The 13,415-nt window shown below is 40.8% G+C and overlaps 1 protein-coding gene across 1 annotated transcript; it reads right to left on the bottom strand.

Moving 5' to 3' along the window:
• Positions 1-5,811: 5,811 nt before the first annotated feature.
• LOC127657744 (leukocyte elastase inhibitor-like) lies at positions 5,812-13,415 on the bottom strand. The gene is made up of 8 exons (XM_052146620.1): positions 13,314-13,415; positions 12,986-13,162; positions 9,160-9,267; positions 8,850-9,011; positions 8,626-8,743; positions 6,713-6,855; positions 6,447-6,614; positions 5,812-6,366 (listed from the first exon to the last, which is right to left on the bottom strand). Exons 2-8 carry the CDS (start codon positions 13,151-13,153, stop codon positions 5,956-5,958), a joined length of 1,278 nt encoding a protein of 425 aa, XP_052002580.1. The 5' UTR covers positions 13,154-13,162; positions 13,314-13,415; the 3' UTR covers positions 5,812-5,955.

The raw sequence follows: 13,415 nt of genomic DNA, 5'->3' as shown, positions 1-13,415 counted from the left end.
CACACACCAACCAAACCACACACACACCAACCAACCAACACACACGCGCACACACACACACCAACCAACCAACACACGCACACACACACCAACCAAACCACACACACACCAACCAACCAAACCACACGCACACACACACACACCAACCAACCAACACACGCACACACACACACCACCAAACCACACACACACCAACCAACCAACACACACGCGCACACACACACACCAACCAACCAACACACGCACACACACACCAACCAAACCACACACCCACCAACCAACCAACACACACGCGCACACACACACACACCCACCAACCAAACCACACACACACACACACACCAACCAAACCACACACCAACCAACCAAACCACACACACACCAACCAACCAACACACACGCGCACACACACACACACACCAACCAACCAACACATGCACACACACACCAACCAACCAACACACGCACACACACACCAACCAAACCACACACACACCAACCAACCAACACACACGCGCACACACACACCAACCAACCAACACACGCACACACACACCAACCAACCAACACACGCACACACACACCAACCAAACCACACACACACCAACCAACCAACACACACGCGCACACACACACACCCACCAACCAAACCACACACACACACACACCAACCAAACCACACACACCAACCAACCAACACACACACACGCACACACGCACACACACACACACACACCAACCAACCAACCAACCACCCACCCATCCATCCACACACACACACACCAACCAAACCACACACACACACACACCAACCAAACCACACACACACCAACCAACCAACACACACGCACACACACCAACCAACCAAACCACACACACACACACCAACCAAACCACACACACACCAACCAACCAACACACACGCACACACACCAACCAACCAACACACACGCACACACACCAACCAACCAAACCACACACACACACCAACCAAACCACACACACACCAACCAACCAACACACACGCACACACACATGTTGGTCTACCTATCATTATGAGGACTTTCCATAGACATAATGACTTTTATACTGTACAAACTATAGATTCTATGCTCTAAACCTAACACAACCCCTAACCCTAATCATCACAGAAAACTTTCAGCATTTTTACATTTTCAATAAAACATTGTTTAGCAAGATTTTTAAGCGATTTAAATTATGGGGACACTAGTCTATGTCCTCATAAAGCACATTTATAGCATAATAACCTTGTGATTACCAGTTTATAACTTACAAAATTGTCCTGGTATATCACAAAAACGCGCACACACCAACCAACCAAACCACACACACCAACCAACCAACACACACCAACCAACCAAACCACACACACACTAACCAACCAACACACACACACCAACCAACCAAACCACACACACACCAACCAACCAAACCACACACACACACCAAACAACCAACACACACACACCAACCAAACCACACACACACCAACCAACAAACAAACACACACACACACACACACACACACACACACACACCAACCAACCAAACCACACACACACACACACCAACCAACCAACACACACACACACACCAACCAACCAAACCACACACACACACCAACCAACCAACCAACACACACACACACACACACCAACCAACCAAACCACACACACACACCAACCAACCAACACACACACACACCAACCAACCAACCAACACACACACACACCAACCAACCAAACCACACACACACACACCAACCAACACACACACACACACCAACCAACCAAACCACACACACACACACCAACCAACCAACACACACACCAACCAACCAACCAACCAACCAACCAACACACACACACACACACACACACCAACCAACCAAACCACACACATACCAACCAACCAAACCACACACACACACCAACCAACCAACACACACACACACCAACCAACCAACCAACACACACACACACCAACCAACCAAACCACACACACACACCAACCAACACACACACACACACCAACCAACCAAACCACACACACACACACCAACCAACCAACACACACACACACCAACCAACCAAACCACACACACACCAACCAACCAACCAACCAACACACACACACACACACACCAACCAACCAAACCACACACATACCAACCAACCAAACCACACACATACCAACCAACCAAACCACACACATACCAACCAACCAACACACACACACACCAACCAACCAAACCACACACACACACACCAACCAACCAACCAACACACACACACACACACACACCAACCAACCAAACCACACACACACACACACCAACCAACCAACCAACACACACACACACACACACACACACCAACCAACCAACCAACACACACACACACACACACACCAACCAACCAAACCACACACACACACCAACCAACCAAACCACACACTCATACCATCCATCCATCTATCTATCTATCTATCTATCTATCTGTCACCATAATGGTGTAGTTATGGTATCTACCAGCAGGGGCTAACAAGAGCATGTAGGTAAACTTTGATCCGTTTGGAAAATCCAATCTTAAAACTGTTTCTGTCTGGTCCAAACTGCTCATTTATTGTCATTAGCAGGTCCAAGTTGGTCTAGATGGCTGATCAGCTGTACTAGATAATCTTAGTCAAGATGATTATTGCTAGCAGACCTCTTTTAACCAGTAACAAACCAGCTAGCATGCTCCAAAAAACAGCTTGATCACCTAAGCCAACAGGGCTTGTTCGAGTTATGCAGGCCAACAGAAGCTGCTAACTGTTTCAAGACTACATGGTTGTTAAGGGATTACTGTTTTGGCTGATGTTTGGGGGGGTACCGTACAATGGTATACGAATGGTATATACGTGCAGTATATAATTGACCAGGCCCTTAATTTTTCTTTTACAGTATTTGCGCCCGAGATCTCCCATGCATGCATATCGGGTTCATTGGGGCTCCAGTATTCCCGGTCATACTTTGCATAAGTTGCTTACTTCATGTGGAAGTCCAAGGAGTATGGCTTCGTCGCTGTACCTGTTGTTTCTGAAGGCTTCTTATAAAACGTTACCAGTTGTAGACGTTTGGTACAGAGATATTTATGGGATTGGCTAAGAAGACAGTAATGACATATGTTGGGACTCAATATGGGCTAACCTCAAACATGTCTCTAAAAACCATAATCATCCATTGATCCATTTCGAGATGATTCATAGGATGTATCTCACTCAGGAAGCATTATTCAATGAAGCTTTCCACTTCTCCTACATGTAACTTTTGCTCAAGTGGGTGCATACACGCATATGTATATGCATATGCAGGAGATGTGGTGGCTTAGTGGGCTAAAGCACATAACTGTTAATCAGAAGGTCGCTGGTTCGATCCCCACAGCCACCATTGTGTCCTTGAGCTAGGCACTTAACTCAAGGTTGCTCCGGGGGAAAATGCCGCTACTGTCACTTAGTGCTGAGAAAATGGCACTACTGTCACTTAGTGTAAATAGCATATTGCTAAGAAAATGCCACTACTGTCACTTAGTGTAAATAGCATATTGCTAAGAAAATGCCACTACTGTCACTTAGTGTAAATAGCATACCGCTAAGAAAATGGCACTACTGTCACTTAGTGTAAATAGCATATCGCTAAGAAAATGCTGCTACTGTTACTTAGTGTAAATAGAATATTTCACTATTTATTTTCACTTAGTGTAGCTTATTGCTAAGAAAATGCCGCTACTGTCACTTAGTGTAAATAGCATATTGCTAAGAAAATGCCACTACTGTCACTTAGTGTAAATAGCATATTGCTAAGAAAATGCCACTACTGTCACTTAGTGTAAATAGCATATTGCTAAGAAAATGCCGCTACTGTCACTTAGTGTAAATAGCATATTGCTAAGAAAATGCCACTACTGTCACTTAGTGTAAATAGCATATCGCTAAGAAAATGCCGCTACTGTCACTTAGTGTAAATAGCATATCGCTAAGAAAATGCTGCTACTGTTACTTAGTGTAAATAGAATATTTCACTATTTATTTTCACTTAGTGTAGCTTATTGCTAAGAAAATGCCGCTACTGTCACTTAGTGTAAATAGCATATCGCTAAGAAAATGCCACTACTGTCACTTAGTGTAAATAGCATATCGCTAAGAAAATGCCGCTACTGTCACTTAGTGTAAATAGCATATCGCTAAGAAAATGCTGCTACTGTTACTTAGTGTAAATAGAATATTTCACTATTTATTTTCACTTAGTGTAGCTTATTGCTAAGAAAATGCCGCTACTGTCACTTAGTGTAAATAGCATATCGCTAAGAAAATGCCACTACTGTCACTTAGTGTAAATAGCATATCGCTAAGAAAATGCCGCTACTGTCACTTAGTGTAAATAGCATATCGCTAAGAAAATGCTGCTACTGTTACTTAGTGTAAATAGCATATTGCTAAGAAAATGCCACTACTGTCACTTAGTGTAAATAGCATATTGCTAAGAAAATGCCACTACTGTCACTTAGTGTAAATAGCATACCGCTAAGAAAATGGCACTACTGTCACTTAGTGTAAATAGCATATTGCTAAGAAAATGCCACTACTGTCACTTAGTGTAAATAGCATACCGCTAAGAAAATGGCACTACTGTCACTTAGTGTAAATAGCATACCGCTAAGAAAATGGCACTACTGTCACTTAGTGTAAATAGCATATTGCTAAGAAAATGCCACTACTGTCACTTAGTGTAAATAGCATACCGCTAAGAAAATGCCACTACTGTCACTTAGTGTAAATAGCATACCGCTAAGAAAATGGCACTACTGTCACTTAGTGTAAATAGCATATTGCTAAGAAAATGCCACTACTGTCACTTAGTGTAAATAGCATATCGCTAAGAAAATGCCACTACTGTCACTTAGTGTAAATAGCATACCGCTAAGAAAATGCCACTACTGTCACTTAGTGTAAATAGCATATCGCTAAGAAAATGCTGCTACTGTTACTTAGTGTAAATAGAATATTTCACTATTTATTTTCACTTAGTGTAGCTTATTGCTAAGAAAATGCCGCTACTGTCACTTAGTGCAAATAGCATATTGCTAAGAAAATGCTGCTACTGTCACTTAGCATAAATGGAATATATCGCTATTTATTTTTACTTCGTGTAAATAGCATACCGCTAAGAAAATGCCGCTACCGTCACATAGTGTAAATAGCATACCGCTAAGAAAATGCCGCTACCGTTACTTAGTGTAAATAGAATATATCGGAGGTCTGGTCCCGAAATCGCAACTGCGCAGACTCAAGTCCCAAGATGTCAGCGCCATATCGGGACACTGGCGGCTTCAGTTCTCACCAATGGAAAAGAGCGAAGGGGCGTCGGCCATCTTGTTTTACAGTCTATGGGTAGAATTCAATAATTCTAATTTAAAGGTGCTGTAAGTGATATTTTTCATGAAAAGTTTGCAAAACATTTTCCGACTCCCTTAAATACGTTAATGATATAAGTGTCCTGAGATATCCCACTGGTCTCTGTGACAGCTGTAGACTTTGTAAATAGCAAACAAAAATGTCACCTGTCAATCATTTTGCTCGTTCTCATAGTGTTGTGCTTGAAGTGGGTCACTGAGGCTGTGATTCCTGATATTTGTCAGTTGAGGGCGCTATTGTGCCACTGTTAAATTTGACAGCCACAAAAACTATCAATGCTGCTCTTTTGCATGTTTGCATTATGTTGATACAGTAAATACAAACAGACAATTTTGCTTTAATAGAATTTTATTTAGTAAAGAAAACACCAGAGATGCAGTGCACAGTCCCTAATAGTAACCCCTATTCGAAAATGATCAATCTATCATAATATAATCCAACAATTAAACATGCTGGAAGGACCCCGTGGGTTGGAGGAACTCAAGGAGAGCAGAAGCGTCCATAGAAGAGAATGCTCTTGGTGGGATTGTGTCGGATGAAGAACAGAAAGGGGTGATCTGCAATAAATGTTGGCAGTGGAGGCCGTAATGCACAGCCAAACTTAATCACGACTGCAGTGGCTGCAGCTGCTTCTGTTCCTGCCTCATTCACTTCAACAAAGGATTTATGAATCACTTTAGACACCACCAGATTGTTGTTGAGAGACATGCCTGACAAATTCACCTTCTGCGTGTCAAAAGCGTCCACCATGCCCATGGCTTCCAGATGGCTGTTCATGTCATAGGTCTCCGCCATCTTGAATTTAGGCAGAGCGATTTCAACTTTCTGTTCGCTCATCCTTTCAGGTCCGGTCCACTCCATTAGCTTCTCGTAGGTCATTGCTTTCTCCAGCTGAAAAAGAGAGACATGTTCTGCATTGTGTAGATATTTTGAAGCATGAATATAAACTAGCAAATTCCCTTCGGTCTCACCTTTTGAAGGCCAGTGGTGTCATCTTCTATCTTATTTGGAAGGATGATCAGCATACTGAGAGTCTCCCCAATATACGGCAGCTCCAGGACCTGACTGTTGACCTCTGGGATGAGGGCCAGAGGAAATCGGTCTGTCTGATGCATCATCTGCACTGGCTTAGTCTGAGCCTGCCAACCATCAACACAAACATACAGTATAACAACCCCTGTGTTGCCTGCATGAACAACCACTTCTAAAAGACAACCACATGAACATGGAATCTCACCTTGTTCAGTTTAAACTGCAGCTCCCGAGTTAATTCCTTTTTAAATTTTAGCATCCAGGTACCTTTGAAGTAGATGGCGTTTACCAAGACTAATTTAGTCATTACATCGACGGTTCCCTCTGGCAGCAAGTTCTTGATCTTTCCTATTATAGAAATGTCAATGTATATTTACTAAATGACAGTGGAGGAACCAGTAAAATAAAAACAGTAAAATGTGAATCATAGTGAACTACGTTTTTAATAACAATCTTAATATCATACATTTGAAGGTTCTAAAAAAGGGCTTTACAGCCTGATGCCCCAGGAGAACTGTTAAAAGTTCCATATGATGCCATCCAGGAACTTTTTAAGTCCCATATGGTTCCAAAATAGATTCTTTTTAAGTTCCATGAGATGCTATATCACCCTGTAGCTGAAGACCAGTTGCCCATTGAAGCCAAGCAGGATTGAGCCTGGGTGGGAGACCTCCTGGGGAAAACTAAGGTTGCTGCTGGAAGAGGTATTAGGGAGGCCAGCACGGAGCTCACCCTGTGCTCTGTGTGGGTACTAATGCCCCAGTATAGTGACGGGAACACTATACTGTAATCGGATGAGATGTTAAACCGAGGTCCTGACCCTCTGTGGTCATTAAAAATCCCAATACTTCTCGTAAAGAGTAGGGGTGTACCCCAGTGCCCTGGCCAAATTCCCCCCATTGACCCTTATCTATCATGGCCTCATAATAACCCTCATCCACTAATTGGCTCTATAACTCTACTCTCTCCTCTCCACCAATAGCTGGTGTGTGGTGAGCGTACTGGTGCACTATGGCTGCTGTTGCATCATCCAGGTTGATGCAGCACACAGGTGGAGGTTGAGGAGAGTCCCCTGTTCACTGTGTGAAGCGCTTTGAGTGTAGTGTCCGAAAAGCACTATATAAATGTAACGTTCATTCATTCATTCATTCATTCATGCCATAGGGGAACCTCTTTAAGTCCCATACACTTTCAAAATAGAATGTTTTAAAGTCGCACATGGTTCCATAATGGAACTTTTTCAAGTTTAATTTGATGCCATAGACCAGGGAGGCTTTTTAAGTCCCATATGCTTTCACAATGGAAAGTTTATAGTCGCATATGGTTCCATATGATGCCATAGGGGAACCTTTTTAAGTCCCATTTGGTTCCATAATAAAATATTTGAAAGTCCCACATGATGCCATTATGGAACATATTTAAGTCCAATATGGTTCCATAATGGAATATAATATATTAAAGTTACTGTCCATACAGTATGATGCCATATAGGGGATCCTCTGGTTCTATAATAGTATATTTTTTAGTTCTATATGATGCCATAGGGGAACATTTCTAAGTTTGATATGATTCCATAATAGAACATTTTAAAATCCCACAAGGTTCCGTAATGGAGTTCCATATGATGCCATAATGGAACCTTTTTTAAGTCCCATATGCGTTCATAATATAATAATTTTAAGTTCTATATAAAGCCATAGGGGAATATATTTAAGTTCTATATGGTTCCATAATAGAATCTTTTAGAGTTCCATATGATGCCATAGGGGTACCTTTTTGAGTTCCATGTGGTTCCATAATATAACGTTTTTAACTTTCACATGGTGCCACATGAGAACCTTCTTAAGTTCCTACAATGCCAGAAGAACATTTTTAAGTTCTTTGGTTCTTTAGAAATACCCTATGTACTGGTGCTAAAACGAAGCCAGGAATGGTTCATATCTTCTGATAATGGAGAATACATATACAGTGAATAACCTGTTCGGAAAAACATGTCATTTAACATCAAGAACTTTTTTAAACCTCTAAAAGAACCATAAAGCTCTAGAACTCCACTTAGCAAAATGGCCTGAAGCGCTGCAAATAACCTGTATTTTAAGGTTCAAGCTGGTTTTTAACCTTGTGTATTTTTCTCCACCCATTGGTTGATGTTGTCACGTGCAGCTTTTGCATTCGTTTTAAAGTCCACCTTCTCCAGTCCAGCCTGGTAGTATTTTTCTGTGTCCTTAAGAAATTTCTATAAAATAACAAATCAGTGGAGATAAAAGTCATATTAGAGCTGTAGACATTTCTAGACTCTTTGCATAAAATTGTTTGTTTCTCAGTGAATAAACTGGTCTTACGTCAACAAACTGGTAGGACTGCTCCCCATAGAGGCGGTTAACAAGGCTCAACATGTACGGGACTCCCGGCTTGTTCAGCTCACTCATGAGTTTGTTGATGTCGGAATTAATATTATCCTCAGTTTTATGTACAGGTTCATTATGAAGTTGAGGAGGAGGTTTCTGATCGAATCAAATAAAGTCAGAGTGAAATACTTCAATTGCAAGACACCGAAAGACAAAATATTAATGCTCAGCGAAAACACCAAACGCTGTTATTGCAATTGTAAAGTCAAAAGGTTATTGTCTCATGCAAATGTTCATAATGTACCGTGAGTGCAGCAGGTAACTTCTGAGGTTTCTGGGCATGTTGTTGCATTGATGGTCCAGGAGCTGGAGTGATGGTGTCAGCTTTGACAGAATTTTTAATGCCCAGGACCTACAGAACATAACTGTGATATAATTATTATTCTCATAACCCAAACGTCTATCGTCAATACACTACTAAAATTCTCCTTTGACTTATTTAAAATGCAGTTGTTACAAAGGATGCAACCAAGCAGTCAAGGTTGGGTGGGACCAAAAGAACCAGCCATCAAAAACCCATATTGATCTGAATATTGTGCATACTTAACATAAAGTGGGAACACAAACACTTGCATTGGGTGTGCTTGCTTTCTCATACTTGAGGATATTTACTTAGTCATAACTGTGAAACAAGCCAAAAGGTCCAACCCGAAAAAATAACCAGCAAATGAATCAACTGCAAAATGAGGTAATGAGAAAGCCATGTCTGACAGGTATTAAAAGGGCTCAAAATTACAGGAAAAACACACCATGGCCACATGAAACCATTCTTAAATGTTCCTTGAGTTATACAGTATGCACTATACTGTAAAAACATAGGCCTATTGTAATTTTAACCTCCTTGACAGTCCAAAAAGACATAATAAAAAAGAAATAATTTAAACAATATTTTGGCATACATTGACAGTCCATGCTGAAATAAAATCTGACCAAATCTTAAAGGGATAGTTCATCCAAAAATCATCGTTTACTCACCCTCCTGGCATCCAATATGTGTATGACCTTCTTACTTCTGCTGAACTCAACTTAATATTTTTAGAAAAATATCTCAGCTCTGTAGGTCCATACAATGCAAGTGAATGGGTGCCAACATTTTGAAGCTCCAAAATCCACATAACTGCCAGTTACCAAGGTACCATACGATATTATATTGATATCTAGGCATATTTATGCATTTGGCAGACGCTTTTATCCAAAGTGAGTTAAGTGCCTTGCTCAAGGACACAATGGTGATGGCTGTGGGGATCGAACCAGCAACCTTCTGATTACTAGTTATGTGCTTTAGCCCACTACGCTATTATGTGATCACTGCTGTCAATCAAAGCTGTTTTGGTCCACGTAGATTCGACACGAGGTGCACATTAGTTTATAAGGGGGTAAATGTCACAGTCTGTCTCCTTCATATTCTTCAAAGACTCTTATTTTGAAGTTTTCCTCCAGACTACATCTCCCATAATGCATTGCCCTTATCCATCTGCTCCTCATCATCCTCACCTGTATTCCATTCCCTCATTTAGCTCCTTGTGTATATATACCCTCTAGTTTTGTTCATTCAATTATCAGTCATTGAAGTGTTACGTTGTGATGTTTAGCTTTATTGTTTTGTTCCACTCCAGCGTTTATAATTAAAACAGGGCTCTAGAGTGCGACCAAAATTTGTAAGGGTGCGACTCATTTTTTTCCTTGGTCGCACCGGTGCACCTAACGTCCTCGCACGCATCCGCTGCTTCTCGGCGAACTTTTTTTTTCTTTTTCCCGCGAATTAAGCGTTTGTTCTCCTAGACAGAACTCACTCGTGGTTGGATCATATTGCGGTCTAAACCAATCAGAGACAGAGATGGGGCGGGTCTTTGCCTCTGATTGGCTGTGGTCCAGATATTCATGTAGGCTCCGTCTGTGTGATTGAAATTGCGACCGGAGCAAAAGAGAATCAGTTACGGCAATCAGCATCAGCACAAAAAAAAAAAAAAAACGCAGAAGTCGAATAATGAAAAGAAATAGACCCATAGAGAGTTTTTTCCGTAAGAAAAGTAGGCCTGTTCCTCCCTACACTCTACCCGGTCAATGCTCCGACAACAGCCCAAACACGGAGCTACTTCAGCCGGTCTCCCCAGTCCCTGGTAAGATGCCAAGTCCTGGTCCTTCGTCGGAGATGGCATCCGACTCAGAGACGTTCATGCGGAGCAGTGAAGCAAATCTAAATAATTTATCATTACAACTCAACTCGCAACGTTGTCAAAATATTGGCTTGTCATATTTTGTCAATAGATACACTTCACTTAAAACATGTCACAGAACAAAGCAATAATTAGCGATCTATCCGAATCATCGTGGACGAAGTTGAGCTACAATCACACTGTATACAACTGGAAATATCGCCACTGTCTTTTATATCATTCTTCATGTTGTTAACCAGTCACATTCAATTGGAGCACGCCACACACGTGCAGCTGATCAGATCAGGAGTGGAATTAAGACAAGCGCTAGGAATTATTTTTATCTTTCTTATTAATCAAACTTTGGTGGATTTAAAATGCATCTAACAATAACGTTTATGTATTTATGCAAAATCTTGATTTGTCGATTAAAAAAAATGGTGTCAAAACACAAATTCTAATTAATCAGAAAAATCGGCCAGCCCTAATTTACAGTATAGAACTACTGCCAAAGAGGAGGTGTGGGAGGAGAAAGGTCTCTCGCTTTCTAGTAGACCCAGACCGATATGGGATTTTTGAGACCGATTCAATATCGATTTTAGAGGGGGGAAATTCACAGATTACCGATATGGTGGCAGATATAGTTCATTTTGTGCTGGAATGAAAACAGACCCTTTCTATGTGGATTGTGCACTGATTGTGCACAGATATGACTATGCAAAGGTACTTGGAAGACTGCTTTTTTTTAAATAAATTTTATCAAAGAATATTTGACATTATTATTATTACACATAGTCAACAAATTCTAGAAATGAACACTGAGAAAATAAAGAATAGTTGGATAAAAAGGTGACCTTGAAATTGTGACGTTAAAGGCGACGCAAACAGAGGAAAAATTTGGGTGCACCTAAATTTTGTGCTGGTGCACCTAAATAAAAAAGTTAGGCGCACCAGTGCAACCAAGGCAAAAAGTTAATCTGGAGCCCTGTAAAAGATTGAAAGTATCTACTCCTACATCTCCTCTCTTCCTCTCGACAACACCAGCATTACAATGAACACATCTGTGGGTATTTCGCTTCATTTTAATATAAATTGTTATTGTTTTATTTTATCACTGTTGTATTCTTTAACGCAAGTAAATGCATTCCTATATATTTACTGTGCATTTACACATTGAGAATAAACGTATTCATGCAAAAGATGGAGTTAGGATGAAAATAAGATGTAGTTCTAACTGTTCTGAGACCAGTGCAGACGGACAGCACACTGGAGGTTAAGTCACTCACTAAATAGGGAGCAAGGGAGCATCCTATAGCTTTCTATAACTGTTCTGAGACCAGTGTGGACAGACAGCACACTGGAGGTTAAGTCACTCACTAAATAGGGAGCAAGGGAGCATCGTATAGCTTTCTATGCAGCTAAGTGCATTCACTTCTAAAATCCGACCACACATTTTCAGTTTCAGGCTGCAGGTGACTTTTGGACTACTCAACATGTTTGTCAGACATGGGACGATGATAATCGGTACATAGATTCTGAATTTTATAATGCTAAATTTTATTTTAACATGGTTGGCAGTGATTGGATGATGCTGACCATTACTTTTAATCAGAATGATTTATTCAGCTTTATAGAAAATCAGCTGTAATGTCTATTAACTTCTCCAAAACATGAATAACCAACACTCATTAACACATAATAAACTATTAGTAATTGGTATTTCTTAAAATTTCACGACTTCGCCCCGCTGTCAACATACTGTATGTGGACATCAGATTTTAGGAATTATTTTTTTTTGCTTATTACGTGCTAATGATTACAAACCCAAAAAGGGAAATGGAAAATGCACACAGCAGTCACATGGGGAGGTTAAAGGAAAAATTGCCCTTATAAAATGCAGAAATGAAACATTACCTTGAAGATCTGAGCTTGTGTGTTTCCCGCTGCTCCAGCTGTCAGCATGGCAAGAGCAGAGAAGATGCTGAGAGGAGAGTAGAAGACATTTCCAGATGCGTTTCCTTCACTGATCTCCTTAAACAGCTTGATGGAGAACTGTGTGTGTGCAGCAGACAAAGACTCCATTTCCACAAACTGAGCAGGAGAGAGATATAGAGATTATCTATAGGCACTATACACATTATGGTCCATAATACATAAGTAAATGTAAGTATACAAAAGGATCCAAAAGTCTTGGATCAGTAGTTCTGTTTGATATTACTGTTCTGGATACGATCTAAATGACCTTGAAATACTCAGCAGAGACGATTAAGTTTCTGTGTGTGTCACAGGTGAATTAGTTGTGTTGTGTGTGTCACAGGTTTTTTATACATGATCGCAAATGCCC

This window comes from Xyrauchen texanus, chromosome 17 (assembly GCF_025860055.1).
Source record: "Xyrauchen texanus isolate HMW12.3.18 chromosome 17, RBS_HiC_50CHRs, whole genome shotgun sequence".
Lineage (NCBI taxonomy): Eukaryota > Metazoa > Chordata > Actinopteri > Cypriniformes > Catostomidae > Xyrauchen > Xyrauchen texanus.
This window is presented reverse-complemented; position numbering and strand designations above follow the sequence as displayed.

What these genes read in the sequence shown, in the direction of transcription:
- LOC127657744 (XM_052146620.1), bottom strand. Translation starts at nt 13,153, where the DNA reads ATGGAGTCTTTGTCTGCTGCACACACACAGTTCTCCATCAAGCTGTTT. An exon ending in GGTGGAGAAAAATACACAAG is followed by an intron (nt 6,856 to 8,625) that starts GTTAAAAACCAG and finishes TTTCTATAATAG; the next exon opens with GAAAGATCAAGAACTTGCTG. An exon ending in ACACCACTGGCCTTCAAAAG is followed by an intron (nt 6,367 to 6,446) that starts GTGAGACCGAAG and finishes TCTCTTTTTCAG; the next exon opens with CTGGAGAAAGCAATGACCTA.